The sequence below is a fragment of the Coregonus lavaretus genome (assembly GCF_964263955.1).
Source record: "Coregonus lavaretus genome assembly, chromosome: 39".
Classification (NCBI taxonomy): domain Eukaryota; kingdom Metazoa; phylum Chordata; class Actinopteri; order Salmoniformes; family Salmonidae; genus Coregonus; species Coregonus lavaretus.
In genome coordinates, this window is record NC_140026.1 from 23,468,546 (window position 1) to 23,496,432 (window position 27,887).

General features: G+C 44.5%; 1 protein-coding gene across 1 annotated transcript in view; it reads left to right on the forward strand.

Moving 5' to 3' along the window:
• LOC311112951 (EH domain-binding protein 1-like) overlaps positions 1-27,887 on the forward strand; it is a 63,216-nt gene that overhangs the window by 24,220 nt on the left and 11,109 nt on the right. The window contains exons 7-8 of the mRNA XM_084156088.1: positions 2,806-2,865; positions 3,085-3,241. Of these exons, the coding sequence (XP_084012214.1) occupies positions 2,806-2,865; positions 3,085-3,241 (217 nt within the window). The remainder of the gene's footprint in view (positions 1-2,805; positions 2,866-3,084; positions 3,242-27,887) is intronic.

The following is a 27,887-nucleotide window of genomic DNA, read 5'->3' on the forward strand; positions in this document are numbered from 1 at the left end:
AGAATCAAACGCTCTCTGTGGTAAACAGAAGCTTTTGGCAGTTTCTGAAGCCAATGCGGAATGTTGAATTTGTTTTCTTCCTATGAATTTGGCTCTAGCTATAAGCTATTATGACCTAATTCCTGAAAGCTTATACTCTCTGGAACATGGACCTGCCTTCTGTTCCCATCTATGATGATCACAGGCCATACAGGACACGTCAGAAGGGAGTGTCACAAAAACTGCAATTTGGCTGAATAGTTGAATTGCCTTTTCATAGCCATTCTAAGGATAGCCTTTCCACTCCCTATTTAATCTTGCTTTTGTGACAGACTGGGTTCGAACCAGGGGCTAACACAGTCTTATGACAGGTAGGAGACCTGGTTCGAATCCAGTCAGTCACAAGAGCAAGATTAAATAGGGACTGGAAAGGCTATCCTTAGAAGGGCTATGTCAGGGCTATTCAACTATTCTTAAAGGGGCCAAATTGCGTCTTTAAGGCATAAAAAAAGCTCTTTACCTAACTCACTTTTCAAAGATGGCTAGAAATGCACACAATTTGTGCTCTTGTAGGAAGCAACCACTCGCCCATTGTTGACTAGAAATTTGCTATAACTGGGCTAACAACTCACTAACTAACAAAGAATATAAACAAAATGTGCACAGGTGGCTACATGCAGCTCTTGCTTTGATCTCAAATCAATCTCATCTACTCGCGACCGCTCATACTGTAAACACAGTCCTGTTCAACGTGAATGGCACAGATCTATATATGGCATTAGTTATTTGCATATAGGCCTACTGCAGCTCTGATTGGTTATGGTGCACCGGTCTGTGTAGAGTACGGGCCTGAGTCGTGCCTGTCAATGCGATAGAATCCTACTCCAATGCGCTCTGCCTACAACAAAATCTCTTGCACAGTTAGTTTTGCATACTAAGTCTTGCATCGTTTTTGTTTGTTTGTTACATTGAAAGTGGCTAATATTGCGTTGATTCAATTCCCACAGTAGAGCGAAATGTTGATATTGTTAACTAAAGGGGAAAACTCTAGAAAGTTGAGTGAAGTTCAATCTCGTCCTTCTCTGCGCAGGCTGATTTTTCTTCTGGGCTGCAGTCCGAGGGGAGCTGCGCGCCAGCGCACAACTTAGAGGGAACATTGCATGTAGCCTATATCATGTGCAGTAGGGTTTCCACATCAATACTTATGTTACTACTGTATATCAGACAACGTAGGGACTGTTCTGTTGACTGTTTTCTCTCCCTTTCTCTCTCCCTTTCTTTATTCCAATCTGAATACCCTTTCTACTCCAATATCTTTTCTAACCACCCATCCCTCTATTTCTCCCTCATGCCTTATTTTAATCTCTCATTCTACCCCTTCTCATCCCTCCCTCACAGTACCCTGGCAGAGTGAATGGAGACCGCCCAAATCCCAGGCCCCTCTGGCCCAGCCGGACCTCTCCCCCAAATTTCTGCACCCCTCTCCCCCTGACCCAGTGGAGCCTGTGCCCCTGGAGAAGACAAAGCAGAGCATGGAGACACCATGTAATCCTGCTTGCTCTCAGCCTGATCCCTCCATGTCATTCTCCCTTGATGTGTCCCATTCTTCCATGTTGCAGTCTCCTCTCCCCTTCCCTCCCCCTGTGCTAGCCTCATCTCCTGCATCCTCCTCTCTCCCCACCCCTGATTACGCATCTGACCCAATGGAAGCACCTTGCTGCACTCTTGTGTCCTCATCACCCCCTCTCGTAACCACCTCTGGCTCTGATGCTCCTGTCCTCACCCCTGCTGATGCGCCTGCCATCGTCTCTGATTCTTCCTCATCCACTCCCATTGATGTTAACCCTACTCCTGCATCATCCATGCCTCCCATTACCTCTGATGACCCAGCCCTTTCCCCAACCTCCACCCCTGACCCTTCCCTATCCTCTACCCCTGGTCTTTCCCCTGATCCCACTGTTCCCACCCCTGGTCTTCCTACTGCTTCTGACCCTACTGCTGCCCAATGTTGTGACCCCGCTCCTGGTTCCTCCCCTCATGCTATCGGCGCTTCTCCTGCCGCTGTCTCCCAGTCAGGTACAGATCTCAAAGAGAGATTCAGCCCAAAGCATTGACATTGGACAAATGCTTGTCTAACCAGTCTACAAAATTGTACTTTGATCCCAACTGGTTGAAACGTTTATGAATCAAATTCTTCCCTCATCCACTCCCTCTTTCTTCCTTTCTCCTTTTCCCCCCTTTCTTTCCTTCCTTGTCTTCCCTGTGTCCTATCTTTTCTCTTTATTTCTCTCCGTCTACCTCAGTCCCCCCTGCTGTGCCCCAGACTGCAGAATGGATGCACCAGGGGGTTCCCACATTGGTCCACCCCAATTTGAAGAGGCTGGTCTCCCCTCCTCTGGAGCTCCCACATTCATCCTCTCCTCTCTCACTCACCCCCTATCCTGTACCTACTCCTGTGTTCTTTGCTGGCTCTCAGACTCAAGTCCCCACTGCCCCCCTCCCAGCACCAGTCACTGCTCCCCAAGAGACAGGTATACAACCTGAGGCGACAAACAGAAAGGTGTTCACTGAAAAGTCCTCATGTTAAATAATGGGGAAATTCATGATAGAATGCTATGATGATAATGTATTCCCTTCTCAATCTTCACATGAGAACACTTGGCACCTAGCTAGTTGTTTTGGTTGTAACGGTCTCTTGCTAATTGTTGTTGGTTGTACAAATTTTATGTTAGCATTAAATGTGTTTCCTTCATTAATTGTTGGTTATTGGCTAACTCTCCCGCTAAGATAATCAGGTCTAACCAGGTCCTGTCTTTTCCCTTCTAGAGTTTCAGAGGCAGTTGAGCACTCTGACAGAGGAGGAATACACCACTGCCACAACTCCCAGTGAGTAGGACCTAATGCAACCACAATGCCTTTTAGGAACATCCCTAAATCTATACACAGGGCCAAATCCTAACTTGAGATCTGTGTTCTTAACTTTTCTCAAAACTTAAACTTATAGGGCACAGATCTTCAAGTCAGGTTTTGGCCCACAGTCAAGACAGTATATACTGATGGCTTCAGATTCATCTTCATGATGTTCTCATCTGTCATCCCCTCTAGCCCGCACTGCTGGAATGATCAGTATTGCCAATCAGAGGCCAGACCCATCAACATCCTCACTTGACCCATTGGCTAAGCCCTTTGAGACAAGAGCCTATGAGAGAAGATTGGGGGCAGACTCAATGTTTGGAATGGAGGTTGTCCAGGCAACGGCAGGGTGAGTGAATTCAAAGGTTATACAGCTATTGGTGGTGGTGCTCATTATTTATGCTTGGAATGGCTGGTTTGGTTTTAACCTGAACATCTCCATTCAATGTCGATGGCGAGCATGGTCAGTTTTTCTTTTTTTGTTCTTTTTTTTTGCATGATGGAGTTTGTAAGACAAAGATGTAAGATGACACAGTAAAGGCCACTTTGAAAGACAAAAGTGTGGTAATTTGACCTTATTAATAACTATGACGAGTGAATGTCACATTCATACTAACTAAACAATTTAGTGGTATGTCAGGAATAAAGTAACCATCCGACTTCAAGGAAATGTCTTGTGTAACAATTCTTCTTGTCAATGCTGTGGTTTTCCTAGTGTTGCTGTAGTCTGTGTACTCTTCTTATTAGTTATAATGGTGACATAGATATACTGTCATGGATAACTTTCTGAAGGAGTTGTGTTTGAGTCTGTAAGGCAGATGTCGTGTTATTGCACAAAAATCTTGTGCTGTCTGGGATCAACATTGCATTGCTATTTTATTTGTCATAAATTGTTGGAAGCATGGCAGAGTTCTTAAAAGTTGTAATTATAATAATTTGTTCGCTTTGGCCCTGCAAACATAGAACTACATATTTTGTCACACTCAGGATGCATGGCCACTGTAGCAATGTATCCATTTGAAATCTTGTGAATCATTGGAAACTACCAGATTGTCAATAGTGAAACCAAAACGATTGTATCAGTTTCTGGTAGGCAGATTTATAGTGTATCAAGTTTCCTCAAGCTGCAATGTTGTTTCAATACATAGAGAGATCTCTGCTCGTCTTGGCCCAGTGATTGTCGTACATTATATGCTTTTTTTGACTGAGCGCTTGCTGGTAGTCTACTTTGTGTGCAATCTAGTAGTATGCTAACTCTAGAGGTATGCCAAAGAATTCATGTAAGATCCTTAGCAAAGCTTGTGCTTGTGCCCTTACAGTAGCACCTCTTTAAATTACCTCTGACCGTGCTTGAGATGGGGAACCTTGCCTGTTTTTCACTGCATTGTTGCTATGGAGATACAATCCCCCCCTCCCTTGACCTCTGAACTCTGACCTTGATTTGTTTGTCCCTCAGACCTGAGATCATGACCCCTCTCCTGCCTTTTAGCCCCCGAGCACCCTCTGTTCCGGGGCTCCAATATTTTGAGATGCCAAAACCGATTGCAAAGAGTCAGGTAGAGGAGAGGTCAATCAGGGCACTCCCAGTTCCAACACCCCAGCAACCTCTCCCTTTTGCACCCATGCAAAGGCCTGGCTTACCTGAGCCCACAGTCACATCCATGAAGTCACTTGACAGAACGAGGAGTCACTTGAACAAGATGTCCATGCAGATAGGGACACCGTTAGCCAAACCAGAGCCTGAACAGATTGTGACAGTAGCCAGTGGGCAGCAGAGGATGATGGCCCCGCCGCCCCCCCATCTCACTGAGTTGCAGACCACACGGCCGTACAGAGTGTCGCAGAGCGGTCTGCCAAAGGAGAAAGACCCAAAGAAAGAGCAGGGGCGGACACTGGTCCCTAAGAAAGATGCTCCTAAATATTCAAGAGGTTCAAAAGAACGAGTGGTACCCATGGATTGGGGGTAAGTGTGGCATGGTGCACAATCACTACACACCCCTGTTCCTCAATGTGTCACTCATTCAACTAGTTCTAAAACATGTTAGCATGTCCTGAAGACTAATGTACCTCACAGGTTTACATTTCAATAAATATTACGGGCTGGTCCCACTAGTTTTTAAACACAAGAACATGTTTTGTTGTTCCCCCTTTGGCACCTTTCCTCTGACATATATACTTGGTGTCCCCTGTCCATTTAGAACTAAAAGTATGGCTGCCTCGCTGCCATCTTGTCCAAAAGTGTCCAGTTACCCTGGTTTCCCATCCACATTGATTAGGAACAGATTTAAGGCCCGACCCGAAGAATGGCCCATTGATAAAAGCCCATTATGGGAGAAGCCACTGAAAGGAACACCAATTATCACCCCTGCACCTGAAACGTTGGATGAGGACCAGAAAGTAATGGAAAGAATGGCTGCCCTGTTGCCAAGTTGTCCAAGGGTAGCCAGTGTTCCTGGGTTTCCCTCAGCACCACCACCCAAAACAGAAAGACCAGCACCACCACCCAAAACACAAATGGAACCAAGTATGGTGAATCTAGCGCCAACTTGCACAAGCATATCCAGTGCATCTGGTTTGGCCTCCAGGAAACCAAAGGAGACTGAAGGGGCTGAGGCTGTAGGTTTGACTGTGGATAAGCAGCTGAAATGGGAGAGACCACATGATGAGAAGACGGTTATTGGGCTTTCTTCGTCAGTTGCTTTAGACCAAGTGTATGGAGACAAAGAAATGTTGAAACGTAAGGTAGTACTTGTCCCATCTTGTCCAAGTGAGAGTACTATTCCTGGTTTTCAATCAGTTCCAAGGCCCAAAGCCCAGGTTGTGCCAAACATGATTAACATAATGCCATCTTGCCCAAGGGTATCTAGAGTTCCTGGATTGCCAACCATAGACCCGACAAAGGCAGTACACTGGCCAGTAGATGCAAAGGCTCTGTTTAAGAAGTTACCTAAAGAGGTAGAATTATTGATGGTCCATTTAGAGGATGTTGACACAGTTTATAATGATAGTGAAAAGGTCAAGACAATGGTTGCTCTTAAACCATCCTGCCCCAAAACAGCCAGTATTCCTGGCTTCCCATCTGAACCAATGCAAGAGCCAACCAAATTGCCCAACGTTGGGACAATAAAGCTTTCTGAATCTGAACTGAATATGGTTAACCTTCTGCTTACATGCCCTTTAATGGCCAGAGTTTCTGGTTTACCCTCTAAACTGCCAATTAAGTTAGATAATGTTGATTGGCATGCTAACAGTAGGCCAATTCTAGAGAGACCATTGAAGAAAAGAGCACTTTCTGTAGTGCAGGAAATGCGACAAAAGGACAAAGAACTTACCAAAAATATGGCAGATATGTTACCATCTTGCCCGAATAAGGCCAGGATTCCAGGTTTCCCCTCTGCATCTAGGCAGAAGCTAGTAGAAACACCAGGTATGATCAGTCAGAAGCTAGTAGACACACCAAGTATGACCAGTCTTCTGCCTACATGCCCTAGACTTTCTACGGTTTCTGGTTTACCCTCCAGACAGCCAATCAGTTCTAGAGATGAAGATTGGCTTGTGGACAGAGTTCCACTGTGGGCGAAGCCATTGAAGGAAAGAGAGGGGCTTATTTTACATATTTCCCAAGATCATGAAAAAACATTCAAAGATACTAAAATGATGGAAAACATGACAGCCATGTTACCATCTTGCCCAAAAAAGGCTAGTGTGCCTGGCTTCCCTTCTGCACCAAGGCAAGTGCCGAATATGGTGAGTCTTCTTCCAACTTGTCTAAGGGTATCTATAGTTCCTGGATGGCCAGCTTTAAATCAGAAACCAAAACAGGCAGTAGTTTGGCCAGTAGATAAAGAGACATTGTTTACAAATTTACCAAGAGAGAGGCCAGGATTATTATTGGATGTTAACACAGTCTATCATGATAGTGAAATTACCAGGAATATGTTTGCTATGACACCATCCTGCCCTCGATTCACTAGCATTCCTGGCATCACCTCTGCCCAAAGGAAAGAACCCCCATCCTGCCTCAAAGCAGCCAGTATTGCTGGCCTCCCTTCTGAACCAAGGCAAGAGCCAAATGTGGTTAGCATTCTGTCTACTTGCCCTAGACTTTCTAGGGTTTCTGGTTTACCCTCGACACAGACAATCAGTTCTAGAGATGAAGATTGGCTTGTGGACAGAAAGCCACTGTGGGAAAAGCCATTGAGGAAAATGGATGTGATGATTCAACCAATTTCTCCAGCTCTTGGCATAGCATATAAAGACAAAATGATGTTGAAATATATGGTAGCCATGTTACCATCATGCCCTAGGAAGGCCAGTATTCCTGGCTTTCCTTCAAAACTGAAGCAGAGGTTAGGATCCCCAAGAATGATCATGAAGTATGATCTTCTTCCTACTTGCCCTAAACTTTCCATAGTTTCTGGTTTACCCTCTAGACATCCAACTGAGTCAGAGCCTGACTACTGGCATGCTATCAGGGGGCCAATAATAGAAAAGCCATTGAGGAAAACAGTTGAGCTGATCCCATCACTTTCTGTAGCACATGCAATGTCAAATGAGCACAAAGAACTTATGAAAAATATGGTTGCTATGTTACCATCTTGCCTGGAAAAGGTTGGTGTAGCTGTTGTAGCATCTGCGCCATGGCAAGAGTCAAATAGGCATCCTACTTGCCCTAAACTTCCCAGAGTACCTGGTTTACCCTCTAGACTTCCAAACAATTCTGATGATATTGACTGGAATGTGGACTGCAGTCCACTGTGGGAGAAGCCATTGAAGAAAAGAGAGGGACTTATTTTACAAGATCAGGAAATGGCATTCAAAGACACTGAAATGATGAAAGACATAGTAGCCATGTTGACAACTTGCCCAAGGAAGGCAACTATCCCTGGCTTTCCATCTGCACCCATGCAAGAGCCCAGTATGGTAAACCTTATGCCTACATGTCCTAGACTGGCTAGAGTTTCTGGCTTGCCTTCCAAACAGCCAACCACGTCTAGAGATGAAGATTGGTTTGTGGACAGAATACCACCGTGGGAGAAGCCATTGAGGAAAAGGGATGTGCTTATCCTACCAATTTCTTTAGCTCATTATAAAAATAAAGACATTGTGGAAAATATGGCAGGTATGGTACCATCTTGCCCAAGGAAGGCCAGTGTACCTGGTTTCCCCTCTGCACCAAGGCAAGAGCCAGATATGGTTAACCTTCTGCCTACTTGCCCTAGACTCTCTAGGCTTTCTGGTTTACCCTCTAGAGAGACAATCAGGTCTAGAGATAAAGATTTGCTTGTGGACAGAGTTCCACTGTGGGAGAGGCCATTGAAGAAAAGAGAGGGAGTTATTTCACAAGATCAGGAAAAGCCATTCAAAGACACTGAAATTATGAAAAATATGGTAGCCATGTTGCCATCTTGCACCAGGAAGGCCAGTATTCCTGGCTTCCCTTCTGCACCAACGCAAGAGCTGAATATGGTTAACCTTCTGCCTACTTGCCCTAGACTGGCTAGAGTTTCTGGTTTACCCTCCAAACAGCCAATTATGTCTGAAAATGTTGAGTGGCATGCTAACAGCAGGCCACTCTTGGAGAGACCATTGAGGAAAAGAACAGCATGTCTAATGCAGGAAATACCACACAAGGACAATGAGCTTATGAAAAATATGGTGGTCATGTTACCATCTTGCCCAAGGAAGGCTAGTGTCCCTGGCTTTCCATCTGCACCAAGGCAAGAGCCAAGTATGGTTGACATAATGCCAAATTGTCCAAGGGAATCTAGAGTTCCTGGATTGGCAGCTATCGAACAGACACAAACAGTAGAGTGGCCAGTTGATAAAGAGTCACTGTTGACACCTAGAGAAAGGCCAGAAGAATCAATGTTCCATTTGGAGGATGTTGGCAGAGTCTATCATGATACTGAACTTGTGAAGAATATGGTAGCTTTGTCACCATCCTGCCCCTGGAAGGCCAGTACACCTGCTCCAAGGCAAGAGCCAAGTATGGTTAATCATCTGCCTACTTATCCTAGACTTTCCAGAGTTTTTGGTTTACCTTCTAGACATCTGCATAAGTCTGAGGGGGGTAAAACAGAGTGGTTTGTTGACCCCAGGCCACTTTTGGAGAGGCCATTGAAGAAAAGTACAGTTTACTTGCAGGAAATGCCACACAAGGATAAAGAACTTACAAAAAATATGGTAGAGATGTTACCATCTTGTCCGAATAAGGCCAGGATTCCAGGCTTCCCCTCTGCACTGCAGTCGAAGCTAGAAGACCCACCAAGTATGAGCAGTCTTCTGCCTACTTGCCCTAAACTTTCTAAGGTTTCTGGTTTACCCTCTAGAGAGCGAATCAAGTCTAGAGATGAAGATTGGCTTGTGGACAGAGTGCCACTCTGGGAGAAGCCATTGAGGGAAAGGGGTGAGCCAATTCTAGACATTTCTCCAGCTCATGATAAAGACAAAGATCTGAAACATATGGTAGCTATGGTACCGTCTTGCCCCAGGAAAGCCAGTGTACCTGGCTTCCCTTCTGCACCAAGGCAGAGATCAGTAGAAACCCTAAGTATGGTGAATCTTGTGCCTACTTGCCCAAAGGTATCGACCGTTTCTGGATTGCCAGCTTTGGATCAGAATCAGGCACCAGATTGGCCAGTAGATAAAGATTCTTTGAAGATGTCACCAAGAGAAAGGTCAGGATTATTAGATAATTTTGGCCCAGTCTGTAATGATAGTGAAATGGTCAGCACCATGGTTGCTCTTACACCATCCTGCCCAAGAGCAGCCAGTATTCCTGGCTTCCCCTCTGCACCAAGGCAAGAGCCAATTATGATTAACCTTCTGCCTACTTGTCCTAGACTTTCCAGAGTTTTTGGTTTACCTTCTAGACATCTGCATAAGTCTGAAAATGTTGTCTGGCATGCTAACAGGAGGCCTCTTTTGGAGAGGCCATTTATGAAAATAACAGTTTCTTTGGTACAAGCAATGCCACACGAGAACAAAGAATTTACAAATAACATGGTAGATATGTTACCATCTTGCCCGAAGAAGGCCAGGATTCCTGGTTTTCCCTCTGCACCACATCCCAAAGCTGAGATAGATCTTAGTATGTTGAGTTTTGTTCCTGCTTGCCCTAAAGTTTCCAGTCTCCCGGGTTTCGCATCCATTGAAGGGCCTACAACATTAGAGTGGCTTGTTGACCCGAAGCCTATGTTTGAACACTTGCAAAAGAAGGAGGAGGAAGAATATGTTTTTCCAAAAGACCAATCAAAAGAAGACAGTGACAAAATGAAAGCAATGGTTGCTTTGGTGCCATGTTGCCCAGTAGCATCCATGATTCCTGGTTTCCCTTCTGCACCATATAAAAAGGCTGAGGAGGCACCAAGTATGATGCGTCTTGTTCCCTCCTGCCCTAAAATGTCTAGTCTCCCTGGTTTTCCATCCATTGTGGGGAATAGGGAAACAGGGCGGGTAGTTTACGAGAGGCCATTGTTCAAGAGACTTCCAAAGGAGAGGAAAGTCATTATTGACAGCTTAAAGGTAGACAAAGAGGAAATGAAAACCAACGTTCCTTTGAGGCCATCATGCCCTCATGCTGCACGGATCCCTGGCTTCCCATCTGCACCACAACCCAATATGTTGAGTCTTGTTCCCACTTTCCCTAAAGTTTCCAGCCTCCCGGGTCTCGCATCCACTGAGGGGGGTAAAACAGAGTGGTTTGTTGACCCCAATCCTATGTTTGACCACTTGCAGAAGAAGAAGAAGGAAGACGTTTTTCCAAAAGACGGCTCAAAGGAAGACATTGACAAAATTAAAGCAATGTTTGCTTTGATGCCATCTTGTCCTGAATCATCTGTGATTCCAGGCTTCCCCTCTGTACCTGGGAATAAATTTGCAGACACACCAAGCATGATCAGTCTTCTGCAGACTTGCCCTGAACTTTCTAAAGTTTCTGGCTTACCTTCTAGACTTCCTAACAATTCAGATAAAGATGGCTGGTGTGTGGACAAGAGGCCTCTGTGGGAGAGGCCATTAAATAACAGAGACACACTAGCCCTTTGTCCAGTGCAAAGACTATCATTCAAAGAGAGAGCAATGATTAGAATTATGGTGTCTATGTTACCACCTTGCCCAATAAAAGCCACCATTCCAGGCTTTCCCTCATCGTCACGGCACAAGTTGGATAGGGCTCATGTTAGGGTGATCCCAAGCATGGTACATCTATGGCCTACCTGCCCGAAACATGCAAGGGCTTCAGGTTTTGTCTCAAGACGTCCATCCAAGGCAGGACATGATGTCTGGCATGTTGACAGGGAGCCATTTTGGGTTAAATCATTGAGGAAAGGAGAGGGGCTTAATCTCCAGCTTTCTCCAGTTGAGGATATGTCATTCAGAGACAGAGAAATAATGACAAGTATGGTCCATTCATGCCCAGCAAAAGCCACCCTTCCTGGCTTCCCATCGGCTCCACGAGCCCAAACTGCTCATGTTGAAGTAGAAAAAGAGCCATGCATGATTTCCCTTTTCCCATCTTGCCCGGAAGTGTCTAGTATCATTGGTTTTCCTTCAAGACAATTGATCATGTCGGATGATGGTTATGTAGAGGGCTGGCCGATGGTCAAAAGTGTAGTCTGGGAGAAATCACCAACGAGGGTTGCTAATACTCTGGAGACTCTGGATTGCTCTCCATTTGAGGGAGACTGTTGTTACAGAGACAAAGTCATGATAAAGGCAATGTTATCTCTTATACCATCCTGTCCAAGTGTTGCTTTGAGTCCAGGTTTCCCATCTCTTCAGCTTTGTCCATCTGAGGAAATGTCATTTAAAGACAGAGAAATATTGACAAGTATGGTGCTGTCATGCCCAGCAAAAGCCACCCTTACTAACTTCCCATCGGTTCCACAAGCAAAAGATGCTCATGTTGAAGTAGAGAAAAAGCCATGCATGACTTATCTTTCCCGATCTTGCCCGGAAGTTTCTAGTATAATTGGTTTTCCTTCAAGACAGTCAGTCATGTCTGATTATGCTTATGTAGAGGGCTGGCCGACAGTCAAGAGTGTACTATGGGAGACACCACCAACGAGGGTTGCTAATACTCTGGAGACTCTGGAATGCTCTCCATTTGAGGGAGACTGTTGTTACAGAGACACACTCATGATAAAGGCAATGTTATCTCTTATACCATCCTGTCCAAGTGTTGCTCTATGTCCGGGCTTTCCATCTGTGCCACAGCTCAAAATAGAGAAGCTTCCGAGTATGGTGAATATTGTGCTATCTTGCCCCAACATTTCTAATGTTATTGGGCTCCCATCCATAAAAATAGAACTAGCAGAGCAGGATCCAGTTAAGGGTTGGCCAGCTGACCAAAAGCCATTGTTAGAGAAGCCAGTGAAGGCGAGGCTCTCTGTGACTGTACTTTCATCCCCAGTTATGAGTAGATCAAAAGACGACAAAGAGTTTGATAGACATATGATGGCCCTGGAGCCAACGTGCCCAGAAGAAGCCAAAATACCTGGTTTTCCCTCTGCCCCAAGACCCAAGGCAGAGCAATATATTACTTCCACAGTTAAATCGTCATGCTCCAATGTTGCCAAAGTGTCTGGCTTTCCCTCTTTACAACTAGAGAAAGTAGATAAGGTTTTAGTACAGTACTGGGCTGTGGAGCATGGACCATTATGGCAGAAAACACAGAAAGAGATTCCAGCTATTGGAGTCAGTGGATCAGATGATGCCAACGGAATGGCAGCTATGTTATTATCTTGCCCAAAAGAAGCTAGTATACCTGGCTTTCCATCAGCACCATGGCCTAAAGAAGAACAAGAGCCAAACATGCCCAGTCTTTTGCCAACTTGCCAAATGGTTACACATGTCCAAGGGATTTCATCCACAAAGACGCAAAATCAAGAGGATGCTCCAATTCATCAGTGGCCCGTGGAGGAGAGGCCATTTTGGGAAAAGTCACTGAAAGAGAAAACAGTGCAGTCTCTGGCTCCCACTCATGATGAATTAGAGAAGGGAATGGTGTCTATGTTGCCATCTTGCCCAAGTGAGGCCATTGCACCTGGCTTTCCATCGACACATTGTCAAACGCCTCTCCACAGTGATTCGTCTCTCAATCAACAGTCAAGTCGAGGTAAAAGGCCTGAGTGGGCGGAGGAGATATATGACTGCAAGGAGGGCCAAACAGAGCTTAGCCACAAACCCAAACTAATCAAAGCAGTGGTGAATGAGAACAAACAAGAATTTAAACATGGCTCAGTTTTGGAGAGGCTCAAGGAAGAGGGGGTCATTCAGACCAGATATGAGGCGCAAGAAGTGGGCGTTCTAGAAAGAGGGTGAGTGAATAGGAGTAGGAGAGGAGACGATTCTAAATCTGCATTATGGCACTTTTATGAGACTTTAAAGCACATTTCTCTGCCTGTCAGTTGCCTGTCAGATAGAGTATGAAACACTTGCATTTCAACTCTGTTTTCAGACACTTGCACTGCCGAATGTGGCACTCCATTCCTACAGACATGCCATTATTCTTGACTGTCAGAGAGAGGTGGGTTGTGTTGGTTTGCTGCAGGAGTGCAGCTGTTCTTGTTTGACTGCTTACAATAATGCTTTTGCACCATCTGCTCCACATCTGTCTGACACTACTGTGTTTTTTGCACTATTCTTGCAAGGTGCATGCCCTGTGCTTTTCACTGTGTAATTCTTCCCATTTATTTGGTCTCTCACTTCCTGTCACGCTCTTTCAGCCGTTCGCGTCAGCCTCCCATCCAAGGGGGACAGCCATTGCCGTATGGGATGGGAGCAACTGTTGACAATGAGATTGTGGCACTAGCAGAGTATCAAGTTGTAGAGGACTTGGACATGATATGTGAGGAAGAAGCGGTAAAGGAAGACTTAGAGTCAGTCTCTGGAATGGAGCATTCTGGGAAGGAAGAGGTTACTGTGGCTAGGCAGGTGAAAGTGTATGAGATGCGGTAAGTGTGAAAGGGCCACAGCGCTCAACCTCACTACCTGCCAGCATGGTGCTGGTTTAGTAGTGTTGATCTGCATGGTGTTGCATTCCTATTGCTGTTTTTGGAGTTTGGATTTAACATTACTTAAACAGAGCATTAGCCAAATGCAGGAATGGTATGAAATCGAATTGTAGGATTTGTGCTTCTAGACTTAATTTAATTTCCCAATATGTTGCATTATTAGTTACAATTTTAATGAATATATACACTGAACAATAATATAAACGCAACATGTAAAGTGTTGGTTCCATGTTTCATGAGCTGAAATAAAAGATCCCAGAAATGTTCCATATGCACAAAAAGCTTATTTTTCTAAAATGTTGTGCACAAATTTGTTTACATCCATTAGTGTGCATGTATCCTTTGCCAAGATAATCCATCCACCTGACAGGTGTGGCATATCAAGAAGCTGATTAAACAGCATGATCATTACACAGGTGCACCTTGTGCTGGGGGAAATAAAAGGCCACTCTAAAATGTGCAGTTTTGTCACACAACACAATGCCACAGATGTCTCAAGTTTGGAGGGAGCGTACAATTGGCATGCTGACTGCAGGAATGTCCACCAGAGCTGTTGCCAGATAATGTCATGTTAATTTCTCTACCATATGCCGTCTCCAACTTAATTATTGAGAATTTGTCAGTACGTCCAACCGGCTTCACAACCGCAGACCACGTGTAACCACGCCAGCCCAGGACCTCCACATCCGGCTTCTTCACTTGCGGGATCTTCTGAGACCAGCCACCCGGACAGCTGATGAAACTGTGGGTTTGCACAACTAAATAATTTCTGCACAAACTGTCAGAAACCGTCTCAAGGAAGCTCATCTGCGTGCTCGTTGTCCTCACCAGGGTCTTGACCTGACTGCAGTTCGGCATCGTAACCGATTTCAGTGGGCAAATGCTCACCTTTGATGACCACTGGCACGCTGGAGAAGTGTACTCTTCACGGATGAATCCCGGTTTCAACTGTACCGGGTAGAATTCCTGGAAGCTGAACATTTCCCAGTTTTTCCATGGCCTTAATACTCATCAGAGATGTCACCCATTGAGCGTGTTTGTGATACTGTGGATTGACGTGTACGACAGCGTTTTCCAGTTCGCACAGCCATTGAAGAGGAGTGGGACAACATTCCACAGATCACAATCAACAGCCTGATCAACTCTATGTGAAGTAGATGTGTCGAGCTGCATGAGGCAAATGGTGGTCACACTAGATACTGACTGGTTTTCTGATCCGCGCCCCTACCTTTTTTTAAGGTATCTGTGACCAACAGATGCATATCTGTATTCCCAGTCATGTGAAATCCATAGATTAGGGCCTAATGCATTTATTTAAATTGACTGATTTCCTAATATGAACTGTAACTCAGTAAAATCTTTGAAATTGTTGCATGTTATATTTTTGTTCAGTATACATTTTTGCAAGCATGGTTTTGAAAAAACCCTTACATTTGATTGTGTGGTATTTATGCACATAGATTGGCTCTTATCTTGATTTAAATGTTTGCATTATTAATTGTAATTTTTGTGAATAGTCAGATCATGTTTGAGCATGAGTTTTGGTTTGTGTGTGATCGTTTTAGATGGTCATTTCCAATTGATTGCTTTGTTCTTAGTTGAAAACTCTGCTTTCATGGTTGTTATAGTCACCTCTGACCGTGGTTTACCCTCTCCTCAGACCGCAAAACATGGTTTCATCATGCCCAAGAGTTGCCAGTGCACCAGGGTTTCCATCCACCCAAACATCCTGTTCAGAGGCTCAATTAGAAGACTGCCCAGTGGACACGAGCGTATTATTGGAGAAGCCAACAAAGGACGCTCCACAGCTGGCCATGGATAGATCAAAAGAGGAGAGAGACATGGTGAGAGTTATGGCAGATATGGTCCCATCTTGCCCAAGAACTGCCAGCATTCCAGGCTTTCCGTCTACACATCTGTCCAAGGAAGTCAAGGTAGAGAGGGAATCTAACATGGCAGATCTAATGCCATCCTGTCCAAGAGTGGCTGGCACACTCAGATTCCCTTCTCTTGAAAGTCAGGTAGAGGAGTGTACAATCAACACTGAGGCAATTTGGGAGAAGACAGTGAAGGGGAAAGAAGGGGTGACCATTAGGTCCAGTCCACATTTGGACAGATTACAAGAAGAGCTAATGAAACACACGGTGACTATGGAGCCATCGTGCCCTACTGCAGCAAGTATTCCCGGCTTCCCCTCTGCACCACATCCCAAAGCTGAGGTAGATCTAAGTATGTTGAGTCTTGTGCCCGCTTGCCCTAAAGTTTCCAGTCTCCCGGGTTTCGCATCCACTGAGGGAGCTACAACATTAGAGTGGCTTGTTGACCCTAAGCCTATGTTTGAGCACTTGCAGAAAAAGAAGAAGAAAGAAGAAGAAAATGTGTTTCCAAAAGACAGATCAAAAGAAGACAGTGAAAAAATGAAAGCAATGGTTGCTTTGATGCCATGTTTCCCAAAAGCATCCCTGATTCCTGGCTTCCCCTCTGCACCACATCCAGAAGCTGAAGTGGGGATAAGTAGTGTGAATCTTGTTCCCTCCTGCCTTAAAGTTTCTAGTCTCCCTGGTTTTCCATCCATTGAGAGGAATAGGGAAGCAGGGTGGGTTTTTGATCAGAGCTCATTGTTCAAGAGACCGTTAAAGGATAGGAAAGTCATTATTGACAGCTTAAAGGTAGACAAAGAGGAAATGAAAACCAACGTTCCTTTGAGACCTTCATGTCCTGATGCTGCAAGGATCCCTGGCTTCCCATCTGCACCACAACCCAATATGTTGAGTCTTGTTCCCACTTTCCCTGAAGTTTCCTGTCTCCCTGGCTTCACATCCACTGAGGGGTTTACAACATTAGAGTGGCTTGTTGAGCCCAAGCCTATGTTTGAGCACTTGCAGAAGAAGAAGAAAGAAGAAGACATTTTTCCAAAAGACACATTTAGGAAGGAAGACATTGAAAAAATGAAAGCAATGATTGCTTTGGTGCCATGTTGCCCAGAAGCACCCATGATTTCTGGCTTCCACTCTGTACCGCAACCCCAAGATGTCTATTTTGAGCCAACTATACTCAACCTTCTTCCATTGTGTCCAAAAGTCTCCAGTATTGCAGGTTTCCCATCCCGTCAGCAAACTGACAGAAAAGATTGCCACACAGATCTGCCCGAGGATCATCAGCCATTATGGGAGAAGAAAATTAAGGTGAACCCAGTTTTGATAATGGAAAGATCAGAAAAAGACAAAGCCAAGATGAAAGGAATGGTGGCTTTGGTTCCATCTTGTCCCAAAGTGGCTCATATCCCTGGTTTCCCATCTGTATCACATCCCAAAGTAGTATTTTATGGGCCAAGTATGATCAGTCTATCATGCCCAAAAGTATCCAGTATTGCAGGTTTCCCATCCCATCAGCAAACTGACAGAAAAGATTGGCACACAGATCTGCCCGAGGATCATCAACCATTATGGGAGAAGAAAATGAAGGTGAAGCCTGTTGTTATAATGGAAAGATCAGAAAAAGACAAAGAAAGTATGAAAGGGATGGTGGCTCTGGTTCCATCCTGTCCAAAAATGTCTCTGGTGTCTGGTTTCCCATCTGTACCACAACCCAAAGAGGTCTATTATGGGCCAAGGATGATCAGTCTATCATGTCCAAAAGTCTCCAGTATTGCAGGTTTCCCATCCCGTCAGCAAACTGACAGAAAAGATTGGCACACAGATCAGCCTGAGGATCATCAGCCAATATGGGAGAAGCAATTGAAGAAGAAGCTCATGTTATTGATGGAAATATCACAAAAACACAAACAAGAAATTAAAGGAATGTTGGCTCTGGTACCATCTTGTCCGAAAGTGGCTCGTACCCCTGGTTTCCCATCTGTACCACAACCCAAAGTAGTATATTATGGGCCAAGTATTGTCAACCTTCTTCCATTGTGTCCAAAAGTCTCCAGTATTGCAGGTTTCCCATCCCGTCAGGAAACTGAAAGAAAAGATTGGCACACAGATCAGCCCGAGGATCATCAACCATTATGGGAGAAGAAAATGAAGGTGAAGCCTGTTGTTATAATGGAAAGATCAGAAAAAGACAAAGAAAGTATGAAAGGAATGGTGGCTCTGGTTCCATCCTGTCCAAAAATGTCTCTGGTGTCTGGTTTCCCATCTGTACCACAACCCAAAGAGGTCTATTATGGGCCAAGGATGATCAGTCTATCATGTCCAAAAGTCTCCAGTATTGCAGGGTTCCCATCCCGTCAGCAAACTGACAGAAAAGATTGGCACACAGATCAGGCCGAGGATTATCAGCCATTATGGGAGAAGAAAATGAAGAAAAATCCAGTTGTGATATTGGAAAGATCAGAAAAAGACAAAGCCAATATGAAAGGAATAGTGGCTCTGGTACCATCTTGTCCTAAAGTGGCTCATACCCCTGGTTTCCCATCTGTACCACAACCCAAAGAGGTATATTATGGACCAAGTATTATTTGTCTTTCATGTTCAAAAGTCTCCAGTATTGCAGGTTTCCCATCCTGTCAGCAAACTGAAAGAAAAGATTGGCACACAGATCAGCCCGAGGATCATCAGCCATTATGGGAGAAGAAAATGAAGGTGAAGCCTGTTGTTATAATGGAAAGATCAGAAAAAGACAAAGAAAGTATGAAAGGAATGGTGGCTCTGGTTCCATCCTGTCCAAAAATGTCTCTGGTGTCTGGTTTCCCATCTGTACCACAACCCAAAGAGGTCTATTTTGGGCCAAGGATGATCAGTCTATCATGTCCAAAAGTCTCCAGTATTGCAGGTTTCCCATCCCGTCAGCAAACTGAAAGAAAAGATTGGCACACAGATCAGCCCGAGGAACATCAGCCATTATGGGAGAAGAAAATGAAGGTGAAGCCTGTTGTTATAATGGAAAGATCAGAAAAAGACAAAGAAAGTATGAAAGGAATGGTGGCTCTGGTTCCATCCTGTCCAAAAATGTCTCTGGTGTCTGGTTTCCCATCTGTACCACAACCCAAAGAGGTCTATTATGGGCCAAGGATGATCAGTCTATCATGTCCAAAAGTCTCCAGTATTGCAGGTTTCCCATCCCGTCAGCAAACTGACAGAAAAGATTGGCACACAGATCAGCCCGAGGATCATCAGCCATTATGGGAGAAGGAAATGAAGAAAAAGCCAGTTGTGATATTGGAAAGATCAGAAGAAGACGAAGACCATATGAAAGGGATGTTGGCTCTGGTTCCATCCTGTCCAAATATGTCTTTGGTGCCTGGTTTCCCTTCTGTACCACAACCCAAAGTAGTATATTATGGGCCAAATATGATCAACCTTCTTACATTGTGTCCAAAAGTCTCCAGTATTGCAGGTTTCCCATCCAATCAGCAAACTGAAAGAAAAGATTGTCACACAGACCCACCCAAGGAGCATCAACCATTATGGGAGAAGCAAATGAAGAAGAATCTGATTTTATTGATGGAAATATCAGAAAAAGACAAACAAGAAATGAAAGGAATGGTGGATCTGGTACCATCATGCCCTATTGCAGCAAGTATTCTTGGCTTCCCCTCTGCACCACATTCCAAAGCTGAGGTAGATCTAAGTATGTTGAGTCTTGTGCCCGCTTGCTCTAAAGTTTCCAGTCTCCCTGGTTTTGCATCCACTGAGGGGGCTACACATTTAGAATGGCTAGTTGACCCCAAGCCTATGTTTGAGCACTTGCAGAAGAAGAAGAAAGAAGAAAACATTCTCCCAAAAGGAGGATCAAAAGAAGACATTGACAAAACAAGAGCAATGGTTGCTTTGGTGCCATGTTGCCCAGAAGCAGCCGGGATTCCTAGCTTCCCCTCTGCACCACAACCTAAGAAGAAAGTAGATAGTGTGGATTTCACACAATCTTGCCTCAAAATCTCCAGTCTACCAGGTTTGCCATCTACGGCCAAAGTCCAGACAGGAAATTGGCACGTTGAACAGAAGCCTCTGTTTGAGAAGACACTGAAAGATAAGACCATAATAATCAAAGATAGGTCAGCAGACAAAGAAAATATGAAAAATATAGTGGCATGTGAAAGTCTCACTCCTGGATTCCTGTCCTTACTACAACCTAAAGCAATGGAAGAACAAACCATGTCTGCTTTACTCCTATCTTGTCCAAATGAATCTACAGTACCTGGATTACCTTCTAGACAGCCAATTGAATTGGCTCTGGCCCAGGGAGAAGAATCTGTGAGTTCTATGCAGCCATTGTATGAAAAACCATTGAAGGATAGGTCAGAAGATACCGTGCTTTCCAAGCCTGACCTAGGCAGTGCAGTTGGAGATGAAGGCCTTAAAACTATGGTTGCACTGGCACCATCTTGCCCCGAGGCAGCAAGCATTCCTGGTTTTCCGTCTGCGCCCCCTCACGGTGCAGAGTCTGTAGAGGCACATGGTAAGATATGTGTGGTTAAGCATGTAATATCCTATTTCCAGTGACTCGCATAGCAAGTGGAATGCAACATTATATTTGCTTTTGGTTTTTAAGAGACAAGTATGCAGACAGAGGAGAAAGAGGTTGCTGGGGAACCAGCAGAGTATGTTCTAGATAAGGGGTAAGTGTTTGAGCATATGGCTCTCTGCATGGATTGCAGTGGTACTGATATGTTGTTGTTTGTCTTATTTGGCCTGCCATTGCTACTGGAAAGCCAGATATTTGAGCTCTGGCAAACCTCTGAAGTAACTGTCCAGTGAAAATCTCACTTTTAAAAGTTAATATCCTGTTAACTCATATTTGTGGCCGAAGCATACATTGGAGAAAAAACACTTAAAAACCCGCCAACAGACTGTTTCAAAAGTGCTTGCTATTTCCTGATAGAGGATGATGTCATTATGAGCTGGCCAATCAGCGGTCTACTTGCATGAATATTTTGACCAGTATACGCCCACACCATTCTGTTGTTGGAGTACGCCCACACCATTCCAAAAGAGAAAAGCTGCTTTTTAACATACTTAATTAAAATGTTTGGAAGGAAAACTATTTCACTCATATTGCAATTAATTATAGGTCTCTGGAAACACTAAACAGTTAGTTTTAAAGACTGCATGGCATTTGGTCGTTTTCAAGATGTTCTGCATCTGAGATGTGTTTTAGGTCTGTGAGCCTCTTAAATGACGATCATATATTATGGATTGATATTCTTACTGAATTTGTGACGGATGAGTCGTTGTGGTGCATACCAACAACTTAGTGTGTTTTTCTGTGCGTGGCATGGATTCTGTGGGGATGTTCTTTTCAATGTTCACCTCTCATGTTAGTGTCCTCAGCAGCCCACAAATAGAGAAGGTCACATCTGAGGAGATCCAAAAGCCCTCAGCAGTGTCAGAACCAGAGCAAGTCTTGGGGTGGGAGGTGCTGGAGGCTGAGGGTTCTGTGGCAGAGAAGCTGGAGGAGGCCTCTGGCCTTCTACAGACTATTGTTGGTGTCTTCTCCAGAGGGTAAGTGGGAGATTGGTGTGAGGCAAAATGTGTAGTGTGCTTACTTTTTAGAAAGTAGTAGCATTCTGACTCACGAGTCCACTTAAGGTCATTATATTCACCAGTGTCACCCTCATGTTCACTAGTTGTTTAGATTTCTGTTTGCATGTGATGGCATTTTCTATTTTCATCATGGATTGACAATTTGATCAAATGTAGAACTTTGAGCATCTTTCGTATGCGATTAATAAAATACATTTCTTGATGATTGAAGTTTGAACGATCTGTGTTTATTCACCTTGATTTCTGAGAAGACTTGAGACTTTGTATATGGTTGGCATGCTCCCAATGTGTATCACTCTTGTTTTAGGGCTCAATCCCTCACTTACAGTTAGTATCCTTCTCTCACAGTTATGAAACAGTAGCAGCCATTTTGGGTCCGTCTGGTTCCCCTCCAACAGAAGATGCAGACAGTAGCATTGTGGACCCAGAGGACAGTGCAGTCCCATCTGAGAGCTCCTCTGAACCTGTCCCAGATATATCTACCCTCATTCAGGAAGCAGTGTCTGGAGAGGCACTGCATGTTGAGGGTGAAACCAAACCAACTATAGAGCTCCCAACCACTACTGAGTCATCCTTGTTTACTCTGGAAGACAAGCAATCCAACTCTCCATCGGCAGTGAGACAAGACAGTGAGGATGGGTTTGTTGGAGTCGAAGGCCGAAGCAGTATGAGAAAATGGCCGCCGTTGACGGAGGCTGACCTTACTGAGATCTCCAGAGGAGAGTTTGTGGTAACTGGGGAAGAAGAGGTTACCCTTGACTCATGGGCGCAAGTAGGGGAGAAGTCAACATTCAAAGTGCAGGATTCTGGACAGATAACAGGTTATGTTGAAGTTTTTTCAGCAGGGTCACCTATCAAGACAGAATTATCACCTTCATTACACCTGGACAAGGGGTGAGTGTCCTGGCAGCAAACCCGTCTCGGAACTATTTGCCTGCACGGCTTGAGAATACAAATATGTTTAGTTGCAGTTATAACATTGTCTCTTGTTTGCATAATGTTTTGCTCAGCAATGCTTGCTACTCAGTGAACTGTGATGGACAAGTCTACAGTACAGAATGTTGGATGTGTTTAAGCGGCTTCTTGATGTTTAAAGCACTTGTTTGTGGATCCATGTCATCAGTGTCTTTGTACTGTTTATGCTGCTATGTCAGACGTGTGACAAATATGTGTGTGTGCGCATGCTTGTAATTTAAGGAAAAAAACATGGACGATTTGTATGAGTTATAACTGTTCACTGTGTTGCGTTGTTCCCTTGTAACACTTCTTCAGTATCTCCTCAGTGGACTTGGGTATGCAACTGTCTCTATTTAGTCATTTGCTAGCTTATGGAATGTGGCTTTTGTGAAAAATCATTGTTGTAAGGTTGCTTTTTTGATAATATAATTAAACAAAAAAACGTTGTTTAAAGTGAGAAGTTAGGCCTTTAATGGAATCTAATTCTATAGCAAGACCTGAGACATAACTTTTTTTTTCTTTAAGCCCCCAACACGCAAGCACAGAGGAAGCCTCTGTGTCTACCTCACAACCTACTGCAGACAAGTTGCTGGTAGAGGACAAGTCTGAAGAACATATAGTACCCATCCCAGATAAACCCTCTGAAGATCAGACTGTCACCCCAGTCACCTCAGTTGAAACACAATCAGAAGTTGTCCCCCCTCAGAGAGGCAGAAAGAAAAAGCGATCCCTTCCACAAGAGTCTCAACAAAAAGCAGATGACCAAGGAAGTGTGGCTACCCAGGCTGTCCCTGCACAGGTAACGACTAAACTGGTCGCTCCTCATCGTGTGAAGAAAAGAGAGGGAAGTCTTCCACCAGAAACTCAACAGCAAGCTGATGCTCAAGGGATTGTATTTAATGTAGTTGCTTCACAGCCTCTAAGGAGAAATGACAGCCTCACTCCAGAGCGCAAACAGAAATCTGAGAATGTATCTGTACAGAAGCCCATTGAAGTAGTCGCTTCCTGCTGTCCGAAGAGAAAAGACAATAGTCTTTCAACAGAACCTCTAAAGAAAGCTGATGGTCAGAAGGGTTTCACTTCCCAGGCAGCTGCTGAGGTGGTCCCATCACGGCCTGGTAGTAAAAGAGACTGTAGTCTTTCAACAGAGCCCCAACAGAAAGCTGATGCCCCTGTCCAGGCGCACATAGACGTGGTCCCTCCTCGCCGTACTAAGAAAAGAGACAGTAGTCTTCCTGCAGAGTCTCCACACCGACCTTTGAGGAGAAAGGAAAGCTTCACTAAAGACACATCAACACAGGCAACTGGCCTGGTCCCACCTCCGCGGCCAAGTAGAACCTCTAGAGCCTCCAGTGCAGAACCTTCAGAGAAACTTGGCCAGGTAGCCACTGAACTGATTCTACCACAGCCAACTCCGAAAGCTGATGAGCCAGAGAATCTGATTGCCCAGGCGGTTACTAAGCTGATTCCACCTCAGCGCACAAGGAAAGCATCTCCCTCTCCCGAACCTCGTCAGAAAGCTGATAATTTAGAGAGTGCTACTGGTCAGGTCACAACTGTTCCCCTAACACCAGATCATGTACCGACAGAGTCGTACCCGGACTTTGGTGTGAGAGAGACTGCCCCCCTCTTGATCATCAGAAAAATAGCCCCGCCAAGGCGCAGCAAGAAAACAAATTCTCCCCCAGTGGAATCAGGCAAAGCAGAAGATGAGGCTGTGGTTGTAGAGGCCCTGAATGCTGCCAACCAGGGGTCTACAGCACCAGGCCATATAGAGGATCTGATGATAGACTCGTTTGAAAAGGTTGAGGCTGAGATGCAGTCTCAGGAAGTCACAGAAATGTCCACTGAGCCAGTTGAAGATAAGCCAGTAATTTATAGGCCGCTCATTGGCAAGTAAGTTCCTGTATTTCATATTGCAGTACGCCTACTGTAATCTTAAAACGGTATCATAGCAAGTACTGTACAATGACATACCGTAGAATTGACTGTATTATACTGTAAAAAAGTCAATGCTACTGTAATCTAATGAATGAATGGATGAATTAAATTCATTGAGGGGATTGGGGTTTGTATTTCACATTATTTTACTGTAATTACATGGGATTGGTGCAAGCAGGTTGGCTGCTAGGTAATGTGTTTACATATCACAGCATATCAATTGATATTTGGTGTTTTATATCACTTCCACTTCTAGAGGCCTTAACAAAGGCTTCTTAACAGGCTGCGACTACAGGGCAAAACAGACCAAAAGGACATGGCAAAATGCTCAACCATTGAAGGTTTAAGACTTGTTGCAACTCCAATCCTGTCCCCTATATATTTTAGTTTGATGGGTCACTACTACCACAGACCAGTTAAATTGGTACAGCTTTCTCTAACAGGTGCAACAAATATAGCCTCTTACAAGACATGCCTCAAAATATGTTAATGAGCCAGAAACAACAATACCATGCACCCACTAGTGGTCAAAAGGTTTTTGGCGCTCCAAATATACGGTACGGTACTGTATTCAGTGGGATGGAATTACAGTACCATTCAAAATATCCAAATTATTTCCCCACCCACAACAATTTCCCACAATGCACCATAATTTACAGTATGCTGCAGTAAAATGCTTTCACAGTATTTTACTGTTGATAATACCCCAAATTAGCGCATAAATTACAGTTTTCCTTTACAGTGCAGCTCAGAAGGCATTGACAGAGGACACTGCGCCAGAAGTAAAGACTGAGGACAAGCAGGAGTACTTACCAGTCCCAAAGCCTCGTGGGAAACGAGACCCGACCCCTCCTGTCCATTTAGATGCTACCAGACCAAAGACCCGGCATGCCTCTAGTGGGGATGACAACGATTCTACCAGAGAGAGAGGACGTTCACATGAGGCCTCAGCCTCTGTGCTTGAACCACCTCGACGCAGCAAGAGGAGCAGTAGTCTTCCTCCCGTACCCCCTGGGTGCCAGCCTGCAGCATCTAGTGAAGTGGTGGTTGCTCCTCTGCGTAGGAGGAGGAGTAGACTAAACATAGAACAATCAAGCATGCCTGTTCCAGTTCCCCGCTCGAAAAAACGCCTCAGTTCCACTTTCTCAGATGGAACTCCTTCAATGGACTCCTCATTCACCAGGCAGACAGACTCCCTTGAGGGCTTGCTGTCTCTCTCTCAGGAAGACAATCAAGCCACCAGTCAGGAAGCCACAGAGGGTTCAATATCATTAACCTCAAGCATGGTCTCCGAAGGGAGCTTTGTCACAATTCTTCACTCAAAGGAGATATCACCAGAAGTTATAGTCTGTGAGAAGGGACTGGAGGAGAGTGGGGAGAGCTGGACCTTCACAGATACCACTATGGTCACTGAGGCCTTCACAGATACTGTAAGCGAGGACATTGAGAGGGGTTCAGAGGCAGAGACTGTCTTTGAGAAGGGACTGGAGGAGAGCATGGAGAGCATGACCTTTACAGAAACTGCCATTGTCATGGAGTCCTTCACAGAAACCCCTAAGTTCTTCGCAGACACTGTTAGCGAGGACATTGAGAGGGGTTCAGAGGCAGAAGTGCTTGACAAGACCTCTCCAACCACTGCTACACCAGCTGAGGACGACTGGTTACATGTTAAGGGAGCCAACAAGACAGAGAAGATGGAGGTAGAGAGAAAAGACATGGGGGTTGAAGAGGTGGACTTTGGCTTTGAGTCAGTAGACGTAGCTGCCGGAGGCTTAGACGAGGAGAGGTACTGTATGTTATGTTGGACACGCATGTGCAAAAGAGTGGTTGTGTGACGTGTTTACATTTTTGAGTGCATTTACATGTAGGGGATTGTGGGGTAAGTTGAGAACTTTTTTACATTCAGCATCTCTCCATCAAGGGAAATATAGTATTATCTCTAACAAAGATATTTACATTTACATTTACATTTTAGTCATTTAGCAGACGCTCTTATCCAGAGCGACTTACAGTTAGTAATACACTACCAGTCAAAAGTTTGGACAGACCTACTCATTCAAGGGTTTTTCTTTATTTTTTACAGTTTTCTACATTGTAGAATAATAGTGAAGACATCAAAACTATGAAATAACACATATGGAACAAATCAAAATATATTTTATATTTGAGATTCTTCAAATAGCCACCCTTTGCCTTGATGACAGCTTTGCACACTCTTGGAATACTTTCAACCAGCTTCATGAGGTAGTCACCTGGAATGCATTTCAATTAACAGGTGTGCCTTCTTAAAAGTTAATTTGTGGAATTTCTTTCCTTCTTAAAGCGTTTGTTAAAAGACCAAGTCCATATTATGGCAAGAACAGCTCAAATAAGCAAAGAAGAAATGACAGTCCATCATTACTTTAAGTCAGTCAATACGGAAACTTTCAAGAACTTTGAAAGTTTCTTCAAGTGCAGTCGCAAAAACGATCAAGTGCTATGATGAAACTGGCGCTCATGAGGACCGCCACAGGAATGGAAGACCCAGTTACCCCTGCTGCAGAGGATAATTTCATTAGAGTTACCAGCCTCAGAAATTGCAGCCCAAATAAATGCTTCACAGAGTTCAAGTCACAGACACATCTCAACATCAACTGTTCAGAGGGATCTGTGTGAATCAGGCCTTCATGGTCGAATTGCTGCAAAGAAACCACTACTAAAGGACACCAATAACAAGAAGAGACCTGCTTGGGCTAAGAAACATGAGCAATGGACGTTTGTCCTTTGGTCTGGAGTCCAAATTTGAGATTTTTGGGTCCAACCGCTGTGTCTTTGTGAGATGCGGTGTGGGTGAACGGATGATCTCCGCAGGTGTAGTTCCCTCCGTAAAGCATGGAGGAGGAGGTGTTATGGTGTGGGGGTGCTTTGCTGGTGACACTGTCTGTGATTTATTTAGAATTCAAGGCAGACTTAACCAACATGGCTACCACAGCATTCTGCAGCAATATGCCATCCCATCTGGTTTGGGTTTAGTGGGACTATAATTTGTTTTTCAACAGGACAATGACCCAACACACCTCCAGGCTGTGTAAGGGCTATTTTACCAAGAAGGAGAGTGATGGAGTGCTGCATCAGATGACCTGGCCTCCAGAATTGAGATGGTTTGGAATGAGTTGGACCGTAGAGTGAAGGAAAAACAGCCAACAAGTTCTCAGAATATGTGGGAACTGCTTCAAGACTGTTGGAAAACCATTCCAGGTGAAGCTGGTTGAGAGAATGCCAAGAGTGTGCAAAGCTGTCATCAAGTCAAAGGGTGATTTTCTGGATTTTTGTTTTAGATTACGTCTCTCACAGTTGAAGTGTACCTATGATAAAAATTACAGACCTCTACATGCTTTGTAAGTAGGAAAACCTGCAAAATCGGCAGTGTATCAAATACTTGTTCTCCCCACTGTATGGGGTAAATTGAGCCGTGGGACATGCTAAGCTAAACCGCCTACAAATGTACATTCTGAATTAAATATTACCGCTGCCTTTTTAAAATCATGTCTATCTTTATTTCCCAAACACAATTCAACACAATCACAATCACTTTTTGTCTTTTATTCATTTT